At 46.0% G+C, this 24,559-nt stretch overlaps 1 protein-coding gene across 3 annotated transcripts in view; it reads left to right on the top strand.

The window, feature by feature from the left end:
- SHLD1 (shieldin complex subunit 1) overlaps positions 1 to 8,956 on the top strand; it is a 47,362-nt gene extending 38,406 nt beyond the window's left edge. For all 3 annotated transcript variants that reach the window (XM_082306298.1, XM_082306299.1, XM_082306300.1), the window contains one exon: positions 8,311 to 8,956. In XM_082306298.1, coding sequence (XP_082162424.1) covers positions 8,311 to 8,831 — 521 coding nt within the window. In that variant the 3' untranslated portion in view covers positions 8,832 to 8,956. The remainder of the gene's footprint in view (positions 1 to 8,310) is intronic.
- The last annotated feature ends 15,603 nt before the right edge of the window (positions 8,957 to 24,559 follow it).

The raw sequence follows: 24,559 nt of genomic DNA, 5'->3' as shown, positions 1-24,559 counted from the left end.
ACTAGCTAGTAACCAGACCCAGAGGCTGAATAAAAATTCCTTCCCTCTCTGTTAATTAGGATTCTTTGGGAAATTTTTCTTATGTCAGAAGACAGTTCATGAAGACCTCACTCTATAGAGTCAGCTGGAAAAAAGAGAGTAGACCAGACTGGAATTTATAATTTTTAGACAGGAAAAAAATATGAAGGGAAACAGCTACCATTTGCTTTAGCTGTGCAATGTGAATAAAGTACGAAAGCTCCTTCAGGCACCATAAAACACAAACCCCAGTTTTCCTTCATAAAATTCTTTACAAATCTTAAGCAGTGAATCAGGCAAGCAGAATTGTTTCTCACTGGTTTCAAGGACCAGACTTTTGCTTTTATTCTGCAATAGGATGAGCTTAAAGACAAATATGCTCTGGGGCTAAATTAGAGCCTTCCATGTATAAAAAAGCAACACTGCAAGTTACTGATGAAAAGAACGAAAAATTGATCTTTTTAATAAAAGGCTTCTGCCTGCTCACAGTAGGAAAGGGATCAAACTTGACTCAAATGGTGTGAATCCTCCCCGTGGGCAGAGCCATGCTGTGGTCCTGGTGAGTAAGGGACTTGACAAGAGAGGATGGTTCTTACTTTCACCTACAGAGGAGGCAGAGGCTTGGCTTGGGGATGCTCATATTGGATCCCGTCTGTCAAAGATTGAAAGCCCATTGGGATGTTTTGCTGTGCCTAAGGAGAGGCTGGTCTAGCACAGCACTGCTGTGTCTGTGCCCATGAACATGCACGGTGCTATTCTTGCAGTTGCTTCCCCGTGCTGTCCTAATGCCTAATTGGAAGCTGAGCGGTTAGCTTAAGAAGCCTTGTCAGAGTTTCTTTTGGGAAATTGGTGCCTTTAGCGTTATGTAGACAAGGGGAGTTTGGCTGTCAGTTCCCAAGGCTGTATATGTAATAGGAAATCAGCAGATAGTTGCAGTTTAATAAAGCCCCTTGATGCCCTCATCTTCTGGGTAGTAACTTTAATTGATAGTTAATGTTTTCAGCTACATAAACAGGGGTTTTTATTATTTATGTTCCAGAGAAAGGTTACTCGTGATAGTAGAATTTTTAACCTTAGAACTTCAGAAGCTTTTTTAAAATCACAGTTTGAGACAAATAGGATGCTCTAGGGGTTTTTGCTGGCTACAGAGTCATGTAAATTAAACCACTCTAAATATACCTATTTGAAAAGTTCTTAACTTTGCTATTACTATTTTTAGAATGGTGATGAGCTCCAAGGCAGGAACTTGCCTTGTAAAAATAAAATCTCAGACACCCCAGTTATGTTCCTGCCCATCTCTTAAGAGATACTTGGGATCTTTGCAAAGAGAGATGTTCCTGTATGCTGTTTCACTTACAGCAGCTGCTCACAGACAGTTACATCCAATGCCCATTGCTCTGTGGCCTGGCTGAGGATATATTGTCAGCAGGCTCTTGGGGTACAGCCGTAAGTGATGGTTTTTATGATGCTGCCGCTGCTTCTGCCCATACCTATTGCCCTGGACCATGGGGCTTGGTTGCTTAGAAACAGGTTTGTGAGATGACAGTGGTGCCTATGTCTTGGCTTTCAGCAAATAGAGTGTTAATTTGTAGGAGTTCATATTGTAGCTGACTTGCTCTGTGGTTTATTAAATCTAGCATGTTTAACTAGTGCGTTCTCTGAAAGATTTCATTTCGCTGAGTTTTCTGGCCGTCTTAAAAGTAGCAGCAGGCATCAGCTGTGAGCTCTTGGAGTAGGGCAGAGCTTAATACCAAGTGTGACATTTGGAAGAGTGTCTAGGGAGATGCGCTATGCCTGCTTATTGCATTTCAAAAGCACTTTACCATTTGCCAGGCTTTTTATTTTTCTTGAATTTCAAATTCCTAGGGGAGTTAGACAGAAAAGGAAGGGTTTATGCTTCCCCAGAATAACTGCTTACGTTTTATCCCACGCAAATTAAAGCCCCCCCAACTTTTCACACCGCAAATGTGCAGCAGGTAGAAAAAAAAAGCAGGGAGCCTGACTCAATACTGGGCTATCCCCAGTGCTATTCCTCCATCACTGCCTCCCTTTTCTACTCCATACCCGAAATTTCTCCAGCCTCTTCCTTCCCTTCTTGCTGCCTTTCACCCACCCTCCCATGCTCACCTCCTCCAGGTCTCCTGACAGAGCAGCCAGCATTTGCACAGCTCCCGGCCAGCTCCTCAGCAATCAGACACAGCAACATGTGCCTCTCCTGTGGGCTGGTGGATGAAGAATATAGCTAGTTACGTCATGTGTAAAGCAGTCTCACAGATCCTGTCTTGTGAGCTATAGCTCACTCCATATTATGGCATGAAAAGGCTGGTTTGTGTGTCATCAGGGAGACAGCAAAGTAGCAAGGCTTATTATATTCTTATTTTCACTGTCAGTTCACAATCTAAATACCCACAGGAAAAAAAATTTCCCTGTTTACAACAGTCTTTTTGAATGATAATGTCATTGAAAATTCCGTTTTGCCTTTGCTTTAAATGCTGGAAGGTTTCCCAAACAACGATGCAAGAAGGAAGCAGCTGTTTTCTGCAAGGCAGAGATGTGTGCAGAGAAATTGTAAACTCTACCATAGTTCTTCAGTACTGTACAAGAAAGGCTTTAGGATCTGTCATTTACTCAAAATGATAGGTGTTTGTACAGCACCTAGCAGAATGATACTTGTTTTTTTGATACTTGTTTTTTTGGTGCTATTCCAATTTAAATGTTAATAATGGAAACATACAATGCAAATATATTCCACTTCATGTAAAGGGATGTAATCAGCAGTTCACACGTGGGTTTTTTTACCATGACGATACGCACACTCCCACTGGAAATCAGCCAGGTGGAAGGACAATATGGATGGTTTTCTCAGCATTAGCTGTCTCAAGTGCTCAACACATGTAATTGTAAGGTGCATGGACATGTAGGGAGCTCTGGTGCGACATGGGACCTATTCTTGCCTCCTGTGCAGATAGATGCATCCCCCAAATGACGTGGTTTGGCACAGATTTGCTGTCAGTTGGGAGTTCTGCTCAAGCCCAAGTAGTATCGCCTCTGCTTGAGCTTTCCCATGCCATATGGACATGGCTGATGGAGAGGCAAGAAAGGATTTTCTAGGAGTGGTGAGGCGGCTGTAGCAACCCTCAGGGATGGCATCTGTGTGCACTTGTCTTATCACTTAATAGCAACCACAAAATTAGGGATCCTTTCTTATTTGTGGATGATTGCTTTCACCCCAGGTACATCCTGGCAGGTTGATGAGAAAAGAGAAATAATAAAATCTGTGGGAACTTCTGAATGGCTCTTTTTTAATGGGTACCATCAACCAAAACAACTGGTCATTTTTGTCCTTTTTGTATGACTCATCATTGCCCATGCATGTTGAGAATGTGTTGACTTTAACTGTAACAAGTCACAGTGGGGAGAAGACTTGTGGGTAGAAAGAGCATACTGAGGTATAGGTTGCAGTGTCCAGGGTAGATGGGGTGTCCAGGGCAAGAAGTGGCTGATTTTGTGACTGACAGAGGACAGTCTTCTGTCTTCCTCTCTGAGGAAAATTTCGGGAGCACCAATTAACTGCGATGTGCCAAGAGGCAGGGTCTGTGGTCTCTTGCAGATCTTGAACTTGGCGTAAAATCATGGTGGTGCCTCGAGCAAGGCAGTATTTTAAGCTCTGACATGGGAGCCAATAGCTGGAGTTGTGTCTCCCAGCTAGAACATGTCTCGTGCTTCTGCTCTTCAGCTACTCCGAAAAAAAGCTGTGTTCACTTATGCTCAGCCCCATCTACTCCCAGGGAGAGTAGGTAAAGTGTTGGTGACTCTTGGGATAGTCTCACCCAAGGAAAGAGTTTCTCTCTCATCTAGCTCTCTCCTTTCCTTTGTTTTTCCTTTCCACTGTTGTGTTGCTCAGTTCTCTGGTAATCTTTGTTCAAGAACATTTGTTCAGACAAGCTGATCCTAATGGTCTCTTCGGGCCTTCACAGCTGGCAGGATGGCTGTAGCAGGAAAGAGACGTGTTTTCTCAGTACATGATCTCAGATTTGAGTACCTAAATAATATCTATCACTCTGAGATACTCTGGATAACAGTCCTATCATTGACTTTACAACATAGGGATGTGCTCTAGCATCATCTAACTAAGATCCAGTTGAACTTCAATCACTACTGTGAACATAAGGGCAATTTGTATATCTCCAGATTAATTTAGTTCTGTTCAAAAAGATGATTCACTTTTCTCAGTCTCATAGTTTTCTTGGTCCTTGTTTAGAGTGGCACAATAGAGGCTCCCAGAGAAATTCAGCCCTTGCTCCAAGTTATCCACAGTATGTGATCAATCAAATGGCTGAAAGGCATCAAGGGCTTGAACCATTTAGAGATTATGCTTGCTGCCCTTGTTGAATGTGCCGGCTCCAGTGGTGTCTTACACCTGAGAGCACCAGAGCAGCTCTGAGGTAGGTATGGGATTGGCATTCATTTTGGTGGGCTTGGAATCAAGCTCCATCTGTGCCAGGGATGAGTCATTCCTAAGCCCTAGGGCAAATGATTCCTGCCCTAAAACAAGCAATGTAATTACCATTTTCACAGAACTGCTGATGACAAACACTGTGGTTTAGCTCTCCCATGCTCACATCTAAAGTGTAAGTCTCCCAGACCCTGATAATAGGATGGGCCTTTGTGGACTGGGCAGGAGGGCAACCACATGTCTTATAAGCAGGGTCCCCGGAAGGCAGTGAGACAGTGTGGGAGAGGGCAGGAGGCTTGGACAAATCCAGTTAAAGATGTTGTCACTAGAGAATTAGCAGCTGCTGGCATCCAGCTAAGCCTCTGCAAGGGACAGAGACAGAGATCACAGCAACACCAGCTCTAATGAAGCACTAGCAGCTGCAGGGATTGCGGCCCACCTGAACTGGGGGGGATTTCTTTCCCCAGAAAGCTAGCCAAACAGCTCTGCTGTGTGAGGGATGTCTTATTTTACACTCTGACTGTTTGTGCTTGAACACAGTTAGAGAGAGACTCAAACTGCTACGTGAGCTGCTTTTGTAAACAAAGCAGGATTCGGTTGTGTGCTTCGGGCAGTAGGGTTATGTGCTTGTACCAGATGGAGACTTTAAATTTTCATCAGCGGGTTTATAAACACAAAGAATATCCTTTTATCAGCCCCCTGGTCTTTTACTAATAAGCTGCAAGTGCTAAACTTCAATTAGTGTGGAGTGGAGGCGCAGACGAAATAATATACATTCTTACTGATGATTATCTATCGTGTGAGAATGAAATCAAGACATGAGTAATGACCTGTTTCAGTTTTGGGGGCTTTTTTTGGTTTTTGTTTTTTTCCCTTTAACACATGCTTGGTAGTATAAATGAGTGAAAATTGCTAAAAATAATTTGGGCCAGATTGGTGATGAAACTCCATTTCAGGCGAATGGAGTGCGAGTTTTCAGCCCCGCTCATCTTTGCATTGACTTCTGTAGGTGCTGGGTCAAGCCAACACAAGGGTGTGTGTGACAGCTGTGTTGTTAAGTTTGCCATGGAAGGGTAAAGAGTTTACAAAACTACATTTTTCCTGCTCATGAGAGCCAGCCAGAGAGGTCTAAGCCTTGAAGCAACGCTGCTATGTGTTATTAGGGAATTCCAGCTTTCTTGAGGGGTGCAGGTGCATGGAAAGGGATTCATTAGTTTAATGCTGCCTTTGCCTTTAGCAGCATGTTTGCTGGCTTACGTGGCATGCTGTATGTGTGCCCCAGCTGAGAAGCTCTTTCTGGACCCTGCAGGCATCCAGCTACTGGGTTTGTGCCCACTGGTTTATACATCATTCAGGAAATTTGTGCATTACAATAGCAGTGTCAGCTCCTTAGAGGGTGTCAAGGAAGGACCTCTACCTCGACTGATAGCTTTTAGGGAGGAAAAGGGTTGAGTGTATTTGCAAAGTTCAGTCCTAGCACGTAGTTTGATAAGGTATTGGAAAATTGTCAGGAAAGCTCAGGAAAGGTGCAACTTCGTGGGATATAGATTAGTTCCAGGAATTCTGCGTCTAACTTTTCATGTCTTGCCTTAAGAAGGCTTTGCTGGAAAAATAATCCACTAAGAGGATAGGGCCTACTGTTGCAAAATAGAGATACATACATTTTAATCAGTAACTGAAAGAAAACTGTTCTCCCAATAATATAATTGAGTACTTTCTGACTAATCAAACCCCTAAATATACCCCTGAAATACTTACCGGTCACTTCTTCAGTAGATTGTGCTTCAGCAGAGGATGGCTGCTTTATAGGGCGTACTGGCTTAGCATAGAATAGAACAGAATAGAATAGAATAGAATCATTTAAGTTGGAAAATACCTCTAAGATCATGGAGTCCAACCGTAAACCTAACACTGCCAGGTCCATCATTAAACCATGTCCCTAAGCACCACATCTACCCGTCTTTTAAATACCTCCAGGGATGGAGACTCAACCACTTCCCTGGGCAGCCTCTTCTGGTGCCTGACTACCCTTTCGGTGATGAAATTTTTCCTAATATCCAACCTAAGATCGCAGGAGAAAGGTAGAACAGCATTGCAAAGGTCTCCCCTGACACCATGAAACCAACGGGATTTTGCTCTTCCTGGATCACGTAGGGTTGAGATTTGTAGCTGGAGGCAGCTGCTGCTCTTTTACAAAATACGGCTGTGAGCTGCGTGTAAGAAGTAGCAAGACGACAACATGGCACAAGGGTTTGCAATTGCCACAGGAGCCTAAGTGCAAGTGCTATTTGATTGAATTATCAGAGGTGCATGAGGCTTCAGTTCTAACTTAACATAGGCACCAAGGCGGAGAGATTATTGAGGCAAAATGGACCTGTTCTCTTTGATTAGCTCTGATTCACTACTCTGATGGCATATATTGATGTTAAAAGAAGGCCACTAAGCTTTTCTTTGTACTGCATTGGACATGACACGTTGCAAGAGCAGGAAAAGTTCTATTTAAAATTGCAGAGTTGGAGATGAAGTGAAATTGAAAAGAAAGATCAAAGCTAAAAAGTAGGGGGAGGAAGAAAGAGGCAATGTACAGTATGGCTGCACAGACATCTTAATTTCCTTTTAATGAATCTCTGACCACTCAGGAAGGGGAGGGTAGCTCTTTGTGTACTGGGAGGGAAAGAACAGCCTTCTGCCACCACACTGAGATTTCCTTTGAACATGGTCTCTTACCGAAATGAAGGACTGCACTCTGCTTCATATTTCACAGAATTAGAAAAGACCAAGCTATTTTCTGACTCCCTGCATCCTGCTTACATAACTTGCAGATGACAGCTGTGCAACCTCTGGCTGAATCCTGGAAAATTTTCTTGTTGGTGACTCAGGTGCTTGGCAAACAGGCTGGCATGGCGGGCTTGGAGATGAGATTGCAGTCAGAGGCACTCCCTGGGTACCAGAGCCCAATTCAAGGTCCCTTTGTGGAGGCTCTTCATACTAGAAGCTGTGTGTGGCTTGCTGATCATCCTGGTCACGTCATTGCCAAGAGTCTCTGTGCTGATGCTGTATTAATTAGGTGCAAGTATAAAGCATCCCCCTTGATTGCATTGGAGCAGGAGAACCATAGCCCTGACTGTTATCCAGAGATGTGGGTCAGCAAGGAAGGAGGAGAAGAGCTTGGCAAGAATAAGTCCTTGGCCTTTACATAAATGTTATCTATAAAAATTCCTGCAGGATGTGGGAAGAGTGTTTAGTGCAGCTGGACTGCAAAAATCAGACTTCATGGGGAAGCACAAGGTCCCCTTTCGCAATCCCCATTCCCAAACTCTATGCAGTCGCCATTAACAGTGTTGGTTTTGAGGTTCTAGATCTGGCTGAAAGCTGAAGGACAGGACTGCACATTGTGCTGTAAGAATAAAATTGAGAACTATGAAAAGGGAAGAATTAGACCCGGGGACAAAGGGAGAAAAAGGAAACAGAGGCAGAACTGCTTCAGCTGCAAACTAGACTTTCCTGTGGGTCAGCTGTTGTCTCCGGCAACAGCAGATCCCAATTTCCACCTCTTTGGAAGTATGACTGAGAGGAGCTAGGAGGTGTGTATTACCAGGTAGGTTCAATCACTGCAGTAGGGGGAGGCTGGGGCGGCTATGAGATCCCTAAATACAGCCCATCTTGTATGAATCTATGCAGCAAGCCCCTCTGGCAATCCAGCTGAGTTTAATGCAGTACTTAGCTCACTCCTGCACAGAGACTGTTTGCCAGACTGCAGTGAGGGGGGACAAAAAAAGATTTTGCCACAGGGATGACCTGGTGACTAATGAGTTTCATTGATCTTGTGCTTGCAGGAGAGAACAATCTACCCTCTGCAGTTCCTGCAAGCTTTTCTGCTGGAGGCTCTGAGAAAGCAAACGCGAGATGTTATCCAAAAGCAGGGCTGTGTGAGCCCACTGAACCTAACGATGCTGCTCTCTCGTGGATGTATGAACGTGATAGTGCGGAAGATACTAGTGTCAGGAAATCTCTTGATGGCTTCTACAAAATGTATTGCAAAAAACAGGTAGACAGAATGGATCCCACCTACGAGGCTGCATCACGATGTCTGTTGCAGAAGATTTCAGAGCTAGCAAACCGGGATGGAACAAAATACGCATCGCGTTGCCTGCAAATGGCCCAGGTGGTCTTGAACAGAGATGGGTGTAAGATCTTTCCAAACCACCCCACTACTGCTTGTTTTTCAAAGCCAGCTGAGGGAGAAGTTGTCTTGGAAGACAGAAAGAAAACACCCGGACTCTCAGATGACGTCCTGCAATTCCTCTTGAAACAAACACGGACAGAACATAGCCTTGATGTGCCACATGAGAAGTGAGCAAGGTGCTGGTTTGTTTCTGTCATTGGAGCCTGGCTTTACTCCAAAAAGAGGTGACTTTCTTCGAAAGACACTGTTCCTCTTAGCACCACCTTCAACACCACATATTCCATGGAGGGGTTCATCTGGAGCAGACCTTGCCACCTTGGCCTCTGCAAGGCAGCACCGCATAAGGAGCATCTGTGGACCCCGTGCTTGGGATGTGTTGACTAATCGGGATGGGTGATGGGTGATACAGTGTCTGTTGCTGGGACATCAAACACGATGATTTTTACATACCAGGCTTTTAAATTGACCTATGTCCCTACCCCAGCTAAACAGTGGCCCAGCCCAAATTCAGCCCCTGTGTAGGCGTGGATGTCCAAGTGCTGTTGAATGTAACAGACTGATTGAACGAGCTTGGCATGGTATGCCCCAGACGTAGGAAGGAAACTTAAGATTTTGTTCTGTATCTGACTGATACTGTAACACCTATGCTCCACGGGGATGCCTGATAGCTGTGCGTGCTTACCTACAGACATATGATCCACCAGATCATGATTGCAACGCGGGTGAGCTTTTTCGACAGAAAAAGTGTGTGTGTGCATGAGAGAGAGAAGAAATAACGGCTTCTGAGCAGGTTTTTTTTTTTAACAGGAGGGATAAAAAAAGAGAAGGAAAAGCTTTATCGCCTTAGTGATGTTTCTAACACTTCAAATATGCCAGCTGAGCAGAATGGGGATTTTTTTTTTTCCTGTGAGCAACCCAAAATACATCCATGAGTAAGGGCTCTGCAGAGGTATCCATAGGGAAGATGCAGAGTTGGTGCCAGCTGCCCTGGTAGCTGCCTGCTGTAAGATGCAGAGTATCTAGGAAAAGCAGAGCTCACATCTTGGCATGCCCAAGACTGTGGGTTGCTTGGTTGATTCTGTAGGGGCAATGCTGCTTTCTCCAGCTCTCTCCCTACCCATTAGCCCCTGCTGATTTCTGCTACTGTGGGGTCTGAGCCCAGAACTTTCACAGAGAGGAAGCCAATGCTCATTGCTTGAGTACACTATTATCTTTGTTGGCACTGCACAAGACCTTGTGATTACTTTCCTGGTGTGTTGATGGATGAAGGAAAATGTTCTGTGAGGTGTTTGAACCATGGAGGTGGTTGCTTTCCGGTGGGGATCATCTGGCATTGATTGATTACAGCAAAGTTTTGCTTCTTTTAACAAGCTCTGCTGCTGTTTATACTCAGAACTTCCTTGCTCTGTTTTTAGTTGGCAAGATCATCACTGGCTGCTGTGGGAACTCGCCCAATGCATTGGTTGCCCAGCTTGAGCTGTCATGACTATCATTTGCCCTATGACATTAATACATGATCTGAAGGACTAATTGCCAGCAATTGGTTTTGGTCACTGCCACCTGGGGAATTTAAAGTGCTCTGGGTCTGATGCATCGATATGAATTTGGCAGGCCTACTTCTCCTTTGCTTTGTGCTTGTGGAAACCAGGAGTGAATGGATGATGTAGTTTTTGCTTTGTTTCACAGCTTGCTTGGGAGGCTTGCAAGTCAAAGAAACCTTCTGGAAAGATTCTGACCTTTGTTTTCTCCGAGCTTTATCTTCTCCAAGCTTTTATTGTTAGATTTTCATTAAAATTTAGAATAAACCTCATTATTTTATGGTAGATTTTCATATTTTAGGTGCTTACAGAAGCAGAGCAGAGCTCAGCTGGATAAATTAGGCTCCAAAATCCCATTGATTTTTAATGATAATGAAACATGATAGAGTTTAGAATACATGATCATTCCTACTGTGAAATGAACAGCTCCATTTCTGGAGAAACACTTAATTTTAGGAGGTGTTTCACTGGCATCTTATAGTGCAGTCACTTTTATTAAGTTAAAGAAGACTGCAGCACAGAGAATAACACTCATCGCTCCTTTTCCCACTCACTGCTAATTAATTTTTTACAAACCTGTGCTGGAACCTGCTGTATATATTTCCAAGTCTGCTGAAAGCCAAACCGTTTGTATTACTCATTTCCTTGATATACATCTCCCCTCGATTTCTTCAAGACACGGGGAGATGAATGTATCCCTCCCTTTGCCAGGTGTTCCAGGCAAGACTCACCAATTGCTTTGAACAGGCTGTTCTTGAAAGAAGCACAATCCTATTTGGCATTTTATGATGCTACACAGAAGAAATTGTAATAACAAATATTACCTCTGGTGAGCAGTAGCACAGGGAGCCTAACTTATGTCTGTTTGAATTTCTTAAGCTGATTTGCAGTTATAACTAAGGTGTGTTGCTTCAAATTAACTAAGTTGGATTTTTTTTTCCTCCTGTTTTTGTGGGTTCTTTGCTTTTTTTATGTGTTGCTTTTGTGACTTTTCTCAGACTAATAGAGGGGAATCTACCCGTGTCCTGGATCCACTAAACTGCTCTTTCACAGACTGCTTCACCCCCTTCTTGCAATGGAGTCCTCAGAAAGGTGGAAGCAGCTTTCAAGGAGCAATCAGCTTAAAATGTGTACGGCGCCAGGATCCTGTGTCAAACCAGTCTTCAGCACTGCAGAGTGAGGTGGCTGTGTAACAATGCCAGCGCACCTTCTGCCACTGCAAACCAGCCATGGGTGCCTTGTCTTCTGCTGCCAGTTGTAGAGGCACGAACTTGGTGAGAGCTGCTGCCCCCCACAAACAACAGTGTCCAGCCAGTGATGGGAGAGAGGAGGAGGACAGACCCCAGGAAGAGTGAGAGCACAGCGGGGAGGAGGGATTTGGCAGGGGGAAAACTGCCCCAGGAGTGCAGGTGCCTTGGATTGAGTTTCTGGGCAGCTGCTCTCCTGGATGTTGCCCCCCCACCCCTCACCCACTCACCCTGCAGGCAAGGGTAAGGAGGCAGCCCTTCCCTGGGGCAGCAAGGCTGTCCCAACAGGGCAGAGCGCTCCCAGGCTCCTTCCCCTGCTGGTTTAAATGCAGCTTGACAGCGCTTCTGTCCTGTTTCCCTGCCCACCATCACCCCTCCACCAGTCTCCAGTTCCTTTCTGTCTTTCATGATGGTGCTAATGAGATCCCTGGAGGAATTTTCCCTTTAAAATGAAACAGGTCTCTCTGAGACCAAAGAGCCTGATGTCAGTCAGCAACAGAGCAATGAACCCCCATACAACCACTTAAGGTCTCTCTCTTGGAGGCCTCCTGGCTCAGTGGCTCCTTTGCTGCTTTACTGCCTCTGCCAGGAAGACGTGTGCCTTGTGCATGTTTTCCACCCACTGGTTTGTCCAGTGAAGGGGTGGTTTGCTGTGGTGATGTTGCTCACTGACTGGGGAAGCCATTCATTCTCCAGTGTGGATGTGTTCAAGGCAGCACAGAGAGCAAGAGGAAGGGATATACAGAAGGTGACAGCACATTAGCAAAGCAGAAAGAAGAAAGGACAGTTGGGGTCCACATCGAGGTTCCCAGGTAATGTGGTTAGTCCAGTACAGCCACACCACTTGCACGAGTTTTAGCATTTGATCTTCAGCATTTCAGTTTGGAGATAGCTCTTACTCTGCCAGCCCAGCTGATGAGACCTCTCATCTGTTCCCTTTCTGTGCTGGCCAGATCCCAGCACGGGTGTTTGTGTTTCATGCAAGTCAGATTCCCTGCTGCAGTTTCACATGGGGCTGCTATTCCTGCCTTGCTGCCCCTGGCAGATTGGCACGGCTGCTGTGCTCTGCAGGTGTTTCCAGGAAAGGCAATGGAAATTTGGCTGCTGACTTTAACCAGAGCAGGAAGAGGCCCTGCTGGCCCAGCTGGCTGCAAATTACGGCCAAGATCTTTGGACTTGGTGCAATCTCCCTTTGCAAATAGATTTATACTGGGACTGTCTGGGTTTAGGTTGCTGTCTTTGAATCGTCGTGAAACTGATACATCTGGCTTCTTGGTGGTTCTGCTTGATGTGTTTGCTTGTTTTTATGGCAGGGGTGTTGTACACATGCTGGAGGGCACACAAAATATTGGAAGAGACCCTCAACTGCTCCCCCAGCTACTCAAGTTAATGGTGCTAGGGGAAAAAAAGGAGTGGAAATGAGGATCCAGCATCATTTTGGTAGTAGTAAATATATCTGCAGGTGCTGCCCTGTCAGAATCCAGAGAAAAACATCCTGCGGGCAAAAATTATGGAGAAGGGTGATACCAACTGCTTCAGCAATAGAGCTGGAAAAAACAAATGTGCTTTTGAGTGTGCTATCAATAATTACAGTAACAGTACCAGCCTCTCCCTGCCAGCTCACATTGCTTAACCACCACAGATCTGTCACAACTACAAGGGCGTTAATACTGACGGATGTAGGGAGCTATTGCTAGGGATGTACAGGGAGGAAGAAAGGTCTTCAGTGTGAATCAGATGTTGTTGCTTATAATTTTTCGCCAGCATTTATGCTGTTCCACACAATTCAATATGAGCTGCTGTGCAAAACCTTTTAACTGCCATTTTAAGGGAAATAATCTCCCAGAAAGAGAGAGCTAGAAAAGTCAGAGGACTGCATCTGAATCCCTTCAGTTGCTATATTAGGTTTGGTTATGAATTGGTCTGTGCTTTGGGTTAGCTCTAAAACCACGTGGTCCCCTGGTCAGATTTGATAGGATGAGAGGAAATGGCCTCAAGTTGTGCCAGGGCAGGTTTAGGTTGGATATTAGGAAAAATTTCATCACCGAAAGGGCAGTCGGGCACTGGAACAGGCTGCCCAGGGAAGTGGTTGAGTCCCCATCCCTGGAGGTATTTAAAAGACGGGTAGATGTGGTGCTTAGGGACGTGATTTAGTGGTGGACTTGGCAGCGCTAGGTTAACGGTTGGACTCGATGATCTTAAAGGTCTTTTCCAACCTAAACGATTCTATGATTCTATGATTTTTAAAAAAAGAATAAAAAAGAAGCCAAACCCATACAATTTCCACAAAGAAAGCTTGGAGCAAAATATGAAGGTCCTGTTCTTTAGGAGAGTCCTGCTGATGATGTTTGAGAGATACCTGCTGGGTTTTGATGGAAGAGAAGGGAAGTCCTAATGGACTCTAGTCTGACCCTAGATTAGCCCCAGAGCCAGACGTGGCCTTCCCCACTCTTAACAAATGTGAGGTATCTGCCTGGAACCCCTCTTTTGGGCTGTAAGGAGAAAGGGTGCACACAGGGTGCTCCTCCTGGGGCCTGGAAAAACCTGGGCTGCTGTCTTTTTATCCGCTTTTTGAATGAGATTTAGAAAACGTTCAAGGGAGTAGCTGTTCATGTGTTATTAAGGGTTTTATATGATGGCAAAATGAGGGAATCTTAGTTTGGAAGGTGTGTGTCCATGCAGGAAGTTAATCTGGGGTCCCACTCTGGGGGGATCGTGCTGCTTCTCTACACACTGGGGGCCAAAAGGGAGGCGAGACACCTCTAGAGAGGTCATTCTGCTTCAGCTCCTCTGGGCTCTTGGAGCTGCGCAGACACCGCCTTTAACATCCCAGTTTTTGTATTAGAGATTTCTGATGCAGCAAGAAAAGGGATAAGAGGACTCATTACTCTTCAACCCTTTAGGAAATGAGATGCAAGTAATGACAAAACAGAGAATAGGTGGCTGCTGAAAGAGCATGAAGGTAGATACCGGCAGAGGAAAGCATGAAACTGTTCGATTTTAAAGAGCAATGTAGGCAGAACAGACTGGATGCAGCTGAAAAATTTGGATTATGACTCACATCTACAAATCTTGGCTGGCATCTTGCAGAGGACATGGTAAGCTCTGTCCTACTGAAACACAGAGTCTTGAAAAGTTTGCGCCCCTCACGGTCAGGAGCGCCTGTAGTTCTCTGTGCGCTGCTCGCTTCCAGGTACAATATTCAGCTCATGCCAATAAACCTTCCAAAAATAGATGTGTGTCTCACACTGAGATAGAAGGAAGGGCAGAGACAGCTCCTTGGAATAAACATCTCTGGAGCAGGTGATAAATTTGATGCAGGTCTTGTCTAGAGGAGAGGGTTTTTTTCTTAATTGTATTTGGTTTCTTTGGAGTATGAGTCCGATTCCTGTGTCCACGCTGATTTGCACGGTAGGTGATTGAGAGGTAAAGTTTTGAGGAAAGGTAAATTACCTACACGGAAAATGGATAGGTGATAACACTCAGTTCAGCCCTTGTTTAGGTGGGTGATAATCTGGCATCCTGCGATGTGGTGCAAAACACTTCTAGGTTCACTCCCTTCACAGACAGAAGCCCCACACTTGTTGCAAAATGAAGGAGAGGAAGCTTGTGGCCTTTGTGAATAAAACCAGAAATCATGTGCTTGGGGCACTTTCCTAGAAAACAAATGAAAGTTCATGAAGCTTGAAATTCCCTCCTGGAATGGGAGGGAATCTATATCTAGGATATTTGAGTTCAGCTAGTTGTAGCAGTTACATATAGAAAGGCCTTGCACTGTGGCTATTTTTCACCTCTTCGGAAGTCAAAGACATGAATCAACCCATGCTCTTACTCCAAAGGCCGAATGCTTTTGAAGTGACCTAACTGTCCCTCTGCTCTATCCCTACATATAGAAAAGGATGAACACTCCCATGCAATTGTTCCTGCCCTTAGGCATGTCTGATCCCAATGGTCATGTCCCAGTTTTGCTGCTGCCATGACCCCTGATACACTGCTGAGTTTACACTATCTGGATATCTGTTACTATGCGAAATATCTGCCGTCTCCTGTCATGTTGCTATTGCATAAATTTCAAGCATGTCAAGAATTTTCAGCCCTGTTGCCTTTTGGGTGTTTTTTTTTTTTGCCTTCTGTGACTGGAAGAAGCCACAGAAGCACAGTCAGAGGCTCATTAGTTTTGATCTAACTCTGCTTAGCTGCCCTCGGAAGGACTGAAATCGTTGCCTGGAAGTATGGCCATCCGTGGGTGGATTGATGATGGCTCCTTCCAGGTAAATAACATTTTTTTCTGGGTGTTTAAGTACCAAGAGTGGTACAAGGCCCTCACAGAAATGTCCCATGTTCTGTAGATTTCTTCCCAGCCTGTGTAATAACCTCTGAGAAATGGCGTTTCCTTTTGAGGGGGTGAAGTGCTTTCCTATCTGCCTGGCTTGCGCTTAGCTTTGATGCTTCCGTGGTTTCAGCACTCGGCAAAGCACATATCATCTTCTTCTTTGTTGTTGGTTTCTCTCCATTCGCTTTGTTTGCTTCTGTGACCCATCCCATCATTTTATTTTTTCTCCACTGCATTATTTAAGGCAGGAAATAACCTGTTTCCCTGGAGGCGAGGAACCAGGCGATGCTGGACGACTTTGTACCTGAACATGCTCCACCACCGCGAGCTCAGTAGACAGCTGGGCTGCTTTGGTTCAGCTGTCAAAAGCAGACCTAGCTGTAACCACTGAACATTTAGCCACTGGGCAAAAACCGCACCTGAAGTTATAGTCTCCTTGAAACTCTCCTGCCAGTTGTTGCCCGTGCTGCATGCACGCTTTGGGCAGGATGGCTTGCAAGTGGCACCTTTGCACAGTAGGAAACATCCCTCCGAGGTGTTGTTTTTCCTTTGCTCTAGGCCAAGCATGACTTGCCGCTCAGTGGGGCCGGCTGTGTGACCCCAGGGCAGAGCTGCCCAGCAGAATGATCCCAGGTGCTCTCAGCGCCCTCCTGCCCTTTGCTTCCTTCCCTCTTCAAGAGCTGTAGGAGAGAATTTTTCCAACTTTCCCTAAATCATGCTTCTGCGGCTCTGGCAATTCGCACAGAAAGGAGAGCAGGGTCTCTTGATTCTTGTTACGAAGGTTGCACATGTGCAAGTCACATTTGTTTCCTCCCTTGTTGCAATGACCCTGCCTGAAGCAGCGAAGGTGTCCCCTCCACAGCCTGTGTTCCCTCCACCCACCTCCCCTCTGTCTCCTGGCGTGAGCCACTGCAGCTGCGTGCCTTGTGCCTTCCCAGGGCTATTCCCAGGAAGCTGTGCCTGAGCCTTGGGCTTCCCACGAGCCCGCTGTCACCTCTGTTCATCCCCCTGTACACTCTGGTAGTATGTGGAAGTTGCTTTTGCAAAGGCATTTGGTGCCTTCCACTGCAGAAAAACTCCAAGGATTTGTTTCCTTCTGCTTGTTCAAGAAAGTGTCCTGGCTCACAGCAGAGGAGCAGCGCTCCGAGTCTCGGTTAGGACAACACCTAAAACCCACAACACACTTCAGGGCTGGGGGTATACAAGATCCCACAAGATCTTCAAGTGAAATGTGTAAGTGAAGTAAAAGATGGGGAATAACATCAGCCCTGTAGGGTATGACAAGCAAGGCCAAAATGGATCCGTCATTGCCAAATAGGAGGAACACAGGACACGGTGAGGACTTGACAGCCATTGCCCGAGGGGTTTCCCTGCTGCATGGCCCAGATCCAGAGCCCACCCGAGGTCTGTTTGAGATGCGTCCACTTCGGCTTGGGTATTTTCCAGCTGAGCTGGACCAGCGTCCCTCAGTGTCTCAGAGGTGTGACTCACATTGCTGCAGGCACAAAGCCCCCTGCCCATGTGCACCAGCTGCCTGGGTTGCCTTGGGGCTCATCTTTGGATTAAGTCTGGCAGGCAGTGAGCACTGCCTCTCTATTCCCAGAATGAACCTTATGTAAATGCCTGATCCAAACTATTTTGTCATCCTTGACAAATCCTCCTGCTATTAAGTTATTCCCCGCTTTCCTTGGCTTGGAGCTCCTCCAGGATGTTTGGTATCGATGCCTACTCCAGCAGAATCTTTATTTTCCCTCCCACGCAGCTGCTAGTGGGAGGCACTGATTCATGCCAACGACCTGCCCGATCCTGGAGCCGAAAGGCAGCCAGGGAGAAAGCTGAGCTCCTGCAGCAGGCAGGTGCCGTAGCCGATCCTCAGCAGGCATCAATGAAGTAGCTCCCAGCCTGTGAACGGAGCTGGGACCATTTACACCAGCAGAGGATCTTTCCCCATGAGTTTGAGGTGTTTTGGTATGTGTGGGTATATCGGGACATATGGTTGCTAACATCGGTGTACAACAGGCAGTATACATCCTATATAAATGTGTCTATTTCATTATTGAGTGTAGGTGATTTTGTGTGGGGCATGTGTTTTCCCACAACACAAAAGTTCATTTTAAAAATACCCTGTTCTGTAGGCTTTCCCTAATGACTATTTTTCCCCACACATCTATTAGCCAACAACATATGCCAGCATTTCTTCCTTAAAAGTAAAAACTGGCACATAGCACACAGAGCATGAAATAATAAGATGTGATTAAGCTGGAGCTAACCAAAGCCAGAAAACTCATGGCTGAAAGGTCAAACCTTTATTTAAATTGCCTTTGCAATGGCCTATTTATTTGCAGGCGCTGTGAATTAAGAGGGAAAGTCTTGTAATGAAAGAACATCTGGCATGGAAAATCTCACCTCAGTTTGAGCTGAACAAAGTTTCCCTCGCACTAGAAGGTAGGTTGTTTTAACGGGAAATGTCAGTCAACCTGAGGGCAGGTAACACTATCCAGTGTTATCTGTAATGACTGCATTTCTGGGTAAGATGCAGTACATGGGCCAGGAATGCTGCTAAATCGGTACTAAAATCAGCACCTCCTGCCAGGGAAACAGGATTATTCTGTGATTAAAGATACCGAGGTGGGGATAGGGGAGATCAATGCTGTGCCCTGCAACGCATTTTCAGTGTAACCTTCACAAATTGGTTTGTTCTGCGTTCCCAGCAGCTTGTTCTGGGTATCTGAGAGCTTCAAAGGAGGAGTGAGAGGACAGGGCATTTGCACCCACATCTTCGCCTAACAGCAACTCCCCTAGAAAGGCTGCAGTTAGAGGTTGAAATATTATGGATTTGTGTCTGTGATCCAAGTCCCCTTGTTTAAGAAGCGACTCAGCATCTGCTCTGTGAGGCAGCCGTGTTTTTGCGTCCTTGTCCCCTCATCCTCCCTGGGTCTGGGGGGTCCTTGAGGGAGCATCACTGCTCTGGGCATGGGCTGGGAGCCAAGAGAGTCAGGACACAGCCGCAGGTGGCCACAGAATAACTGTCTATATATTCCCAAAGCACAGTAGCCTGTGGGCTGGGGCGGTCCCACGCTGTCCTCAGGGCTGCTCAGCCTGTGTGGGACAGTCATCCATACATGCTGGCTGGGCAGCATCGGGTGCTCCTAACCTTGAACAAAAGTGTCCTATTAACTTTGTTCCCAATGTAAGTTTGCCACACTTGACCCATTTGAGCTGAAATATCCCCCCTGAGGTGGCCACCCAACATGGGTCTGCATGGAGGAGGAGGCGTGTGGGAACTCTCTTCCCAGCGCTAGGGCGTGATACTTTGCAGGCTCAGTATGCCTTGTGTGAGAGCTGGCAAAGTCACCCACTATGGTTTGCTCTTCCCCATCTCCAGGGTAGCAGAGGTCTCTTTCACGGTCACTTTTTCTGCTTTTCCTGCTGCATCACCGCTCCACACCCAGGGTTATAACTGGATGCTGGGCCTTTTGTAAGGACTTGCACCAGCACATGTCTTGTTTTCTTCCCAAAGTGTTTAAAATGCTTTCTGCTCAGCCTTTCAAGCGTCACGTGGAGTGGCTGGACTCAGTTGCCCCTGAGCGCCTCCTGTCTGAGCGTGGCCAGTGCTAGCTGCTAGCAGAAAGGCTGAGGAAACCCTGGGACATTGCTTAAGGCTAAGATATGGGGCCAAGCCCAAGGGAGTAGGCATGGTCACTGACTGGAAATCCAGACAGATTGTGCCAAGGAGTATGTCCTTTACTTGCTTTTTCAAGAGACAGGTCTGAGGACCAGGTAGTGCCCAACACAAATGGCAGCAAAGGTGCTAAGGGCCCCAGGGAGAATTGGCACCACCCCCTTCCCATGAGGCCTGCGCTCCCAGCTGGCCAAAGCCACCTTTGCAAGGTCTGGAGAGGGAAGTGGTGGCAGGTTCCCACATTAGTACCCCTGGATAACAGGTCATGGCTCTTGGCGTCTGCTGGTTTCCACCTTGTGAGGGCATTTAATCTTTTTTCTATGTTCCCTGGCAGGCTGTATGCTGGCTCTACATCCCTGGCTGGGGGCCTGCAGCACATTGCAAGGATTTTTGGCTGGAAAGCTGCAGAGGCAGACATGTGTGATGGGATTTTGAATGTCAGCAAAGATGTCCATTGCTCTCTGCCTGGTCCTGCCTGTAGGCTGCCAGGTGCCAGCTGCAGTGAACCTCCGCTGCTTGCAGTAAGTGCTGCTCCTTGAAAATTGGTGCTTCTCCAGGGAGTGCAACAGGAACCCAATATCCGCTCTCTGGCAGCCACAAAGTCATAAACCTCTTGTCGAGACCAGCTGGATGGATGGGATAGTGAATGAGTGCCAGGCAATGTGGAGGTGAGTTTCTGCCAGACTGTGCTCTTCTCTCTGACGAGGGAGAGATCTTTGGAGAAGGGATAGAGCGGTGGCCCTAGTGTGGGGCCATGTGGTCCATGTGTAGCATCTGTGCTTGGAGCTTTGGTATGCCAGTGCTGCCTGTTTGTACAGAGGTGGCAAAGCCAGAAGGTTTGTGACGATCCGTGTTTGAAGAGAAGGACCTAAATTAATGTTACTGGCAGATGGATAGAGAAGAGAGACCCAAATCAATGCCTCCCTGAGGGAAAGACAAGTAAGTCAGCCTGTGTCCATCCTGCCAGCCGGTCGCTCAGCACTTGTCCTGTCAGCCAGTCAGTACTTGCACAGCTCCAGACTGCACCATGCCCAACCAAAATGGTTGGGACAAGAGGGAGGGAGGTGGGGACAGGGCACTGGAGCAGGTGGATGGCCAGGCTGGGATGCAGGAGCAAGCTGGGATCCCTGGGGAGAAAGGGTACACATTCAAAATCATTGAATTCATGTGTCATTAATTCTACCGCTTGCAGAATAGCTCTTCTACTCTGAAAAGATTCTGATTATCCTTGAGAGGTGCTTTCTTGGTTATTTCAGGGTTGGAGGGAAGGTTTAGGTTGCGTTTGAAAGCCTTCACTTCTGGGGAGCCAAACTCTGGCTGCTTCTCCTGCAAGGAGAAGCGGTTACTGCCGCTTGGCTTGCAGAGCCGCTATCTGTTGGGTTTTTTCCCACTGATTGTTCTCACTCCCAGCTGCTCATTCCTACTGACTTTACATATTATGGTGGCTGCTTTTCCAGAGGTTGGGGGGATTGCTCTCCCAGCTGGCATGCTGCGGTGGCAGGGAGGGTGTTTTGGCAGTTTTGAGGGTGTTTTCATCAGGTCAGCACTGAAATGCGGTTCCTCTGCTTCGTCTGCCTCGCTGTCAGGGTGAGCTATCTGAGGTCCTTGGAGTTGTAATGGGGGAGATGAGGCTGGAAAAAAATCAGGATCAGAAGGATGGTGGTGTCCAGTGAACAGGGGGGTTGTGTGTGAGGAAGGCAACATCCCTGACAGGCCCTACCTTGTCCGTATGGCATTTTGCAGAGGAATTGTAACTATCATTTGCCTCTGGAAAATTGTCCCTACATCACAAATATAGGTGGTTATCGTGTTTCTTACCAAGGCGGGAATGCCTGAAAACGCACGCGTCTACAGCACAGCCTAAAGTGACAGTCCAGGGATGTGCTCGCTGGTCCTGGCTCTCAGCTGGTATCATTTGAATGTAGTCTCTGAAGTCGATGCAATGAGGCAAATTTACACTGATGGAGTATCTGCCAGGTATTTTCAGTTCCCAAGGCTGCCTTTAAACTTAAGCCTCTTAAGCCTTTTTTATAAGCACACAGTGTTTCACACGGAGAGCCTAAAAGTCTTAAAATCAGGGTGTGCAAAAGAAAAAAAGGATTTTCTAGTGGGAAGAGATCTTAGCAAAAACTCCTCTTGCATTTTGCAGGTTTTGCTCTCTCTTACATAGGGTCTTTTTGCAGCTGGGTTTCTGTTTTTAGTGCCAGTGGCAATTGAAAAGAGGCAATTGAAAATTTCTTTGGCAATTCCTTTCGCTGTGTGCATACTGGTGTCATGAAACAGACCTCTCAGCACTGTCTTTTCAGTCTGGAATTATGTGCAAGGGCATAGTGGGATTTTTTTTTTTTTCAGTACATACATTGTTCAGCAATAAAAAGTTTCCTTTGAAATCGTTACGGTCTGTTGCAAAAATCTATATATTTTTATCTTACAAAATTGAAATTTGCCTCTGAAATTTCCATGACAGTATCAACAACAGAACAATATTGTTCTTACCAAACAGAACCCTTGCTGAGAGTCCAAGTGCTATAAATATTTAAAGAAACGAATTACTAAGTAAGCCAGACTAGTGCTCCAGTCTGTAAATATGAAATGGAACATGCACAGTTGACAAAATGCAGGCAGAAACATTGAATGGGGCTGTTTCATTGCCTAAATGAAATTATTTGCAGTGCAAAGGCAACTGTAAAAGTCATTTCTGCTTAATGACAAGCAGCACTCAAAATACAAGGGCTTAAGTCAGCATTTTGCTTGCTGAAAGAAATTTCCATCCTGTTTCACAGTCTACTGCACAAGCCCCAAACTTCTTCACCAGTGAGGTTACCAGTGTGGTTAATTGCATACTGTAAAAAAAATATTGGGGGGGTTGGGCAGGGGTAGTTTTGTGGGTTCTTTTGGGGGAGGTGGTGGATCTAGGTGTGCAGCTCCACTGTGCCCAGACCGGAGGGTGAGATGCGCCACAGCTCTCAGGCTGCTCTTTGGGCATCAGCTGCCTGGCAGCTCTGGTCCTGCAGCGATGCCAAGCATCCGAAAGTTGGGCTCAGCGAGACATGCTGGCTGCTTTCAGGGATGCTATTGCTCTTTGTTCAGGACTCATCTCTGGTGAGGAAGGTGTTGGGGTGCTATTACCCCACCCCGTTGCAGAGGAGGAGGCATCTGGGGCTGCAGAGGTTGCTCCTGTTGTCAGCAAGGCAATTTCATTACAGCTGAGGCTAGGAGAGCATTTAGTCATAGCTGAATTCATAAAGCCATGAATAATCATGTAAGGGCTCCCGTGGATCCAATGCTGCATTTTTGCTTGATGATCGGTTCATCTGGAGTGACAGGTTTTGACTGGGACTCCAGCACATCGTTTTATGACAGCAAATCAGGAATTTATACCCAGGTGAGAAGTGGCAGCATGGGTAACACAAAGAGACTTGTGACTAAAAATCCCAGCAGTGCAACAGTATTAGGAAAATTCCTGCTTTCTCTTGTAGGAGGGCAGGAAACGTGCGTGTTGTTTCACATCAATGTCATCTTTCCCATGGATGCCATACCAGTGTAACTGCAAGAGCGAAGTTGCATTTACTGCCTGGAGCAAGCAAGGTTGGCAAGTTGCTGTCAGGGAAGGACCTAGGAAGTGGCACTGCTTTTTAGTGGTAATCATGCTCACAGTACAGTATGGAAAAACTGTCCTTCATTCTATAGGCCCCAAAGTCTGCTTTTTATTTATGTATTTATTTCTGTATTGCAGCATAATCTAGTTTTCTCCCATCTGAGCTGACAAACACTGAGGGAGGAATGACTGGGGCAGGGAGATAGGTGTGTGTGAGCAGCCTATGTGAAGATGTTCATGTGGAAAACCTGGGATGTCAGGGAAGTGGTTGTGTTTAGACTCGGTCTTCCCTCTCTCACTTACCTGTGTTTTGGGTTTGGCTGTTTTTTTGGTTTTGTTTTGATTTGGTTTTTTTGCATTCTGGTGGTACCTTTAGAGCTTCTGTAGCCTGTGAGTGTATACAGAGGCCCTGAAGATTTATATCAGCTGGCATAGGGCTTTTTCCAGAAGACCATAGCAGAGTCTGTGCATATATTTTTAATATCCCTTAACAATTATTACATGTCTTATGGGCATATTTTAAAACTCTTTTCAGTTTGGCCACGTAACATTTGACCTTATTTCTGTGGTATAGATATATCACTGAAGAGCTGGAGCTAGAAGGATCCTGCATGGAAGGTAAAAGAGGGTTACAAGTGAGGAAAATCATCTTTTTTTAAAGAAGACTGAGAAAGACAATTCGAGAAGAGTCCACCTGAACTTTTAAGGTTCTCTTGGTTCTGAAGCTGAAATATCCTGTAGATTCCTTAGATTTTCTTTGAAGAAAGTCTTTGGGACTAAAGACTAGCAGTCAGTTCCTAGCAGTTGTTTCTGTACTGCCTAAGAGCACATGGCATGAACAAACCCCCACTGTGTGAGGTACTCTGTAAATATAGAAAGTAAATATAGAAAGTAAATATAGATAGTTGCCCACGCTACAGAAATTACACATCTGTACCACACAGGGTCTCTTCACAGCTCCTCTGTCTCTCAACTGGAGCTCAGTTTGCTGGGCAGTTCATTGATAAGCTAAGGCCACAGGCAGTGACAGGTGTGTTTAACTTTCAGGGGAAAAATGACCCAAAATATTTCAGTGGAGGCAAAAGATGTGCATCTTAGATTTAAATTGGAAGCTGGTTATTGTGTAAATACAGAATTAGGTAGTTTTATATCTTGGTACATTCAGGTGATTTGCATCCTGTAGATTCAGTTCTCCTATGAGCGTGCATTTTTTTATCACTAATTGATTTTGGATGAGAGGGAGGCTGAGCCGAAATATGCAGACTGACCACCCATTACAAGTAACAAACTGTACCAGCCCAATCCACCCAAGCACAGGCTGCTGCAGAGTGTGCTTAGAAGCATTTTGCCTTATCTAACAGTGGTATCATTTCATCTTCCATGAATTTAGCTCAAGCAGACACTGTTCCTGATACCTCTGTCCCTGTCGTTTGTCAGATCCTCCCATAGCTCATCAAGCAAGTTCCGTTCATCAGCATCATTGCAGGTGCCTGGTACAGGA

The sequence above is a fragment of the Platalea leucorodia genome, assembly GCF_965183815.1.
Source record: "Platalea leucorodia genome assembly, chromosome: 3".
Taxonomy (NCBI): domain Eukaryota; kingdom Metazoa; phylum Chordata; class Aves; order Pelecaniformes; family Threskiornithidae; genus Platalea; species Platalea leucorodia.
Note: the sequence above shows the minus strand (reverse complement) of the source record. Positions and strands in the feature narration are given on the sequence as shown.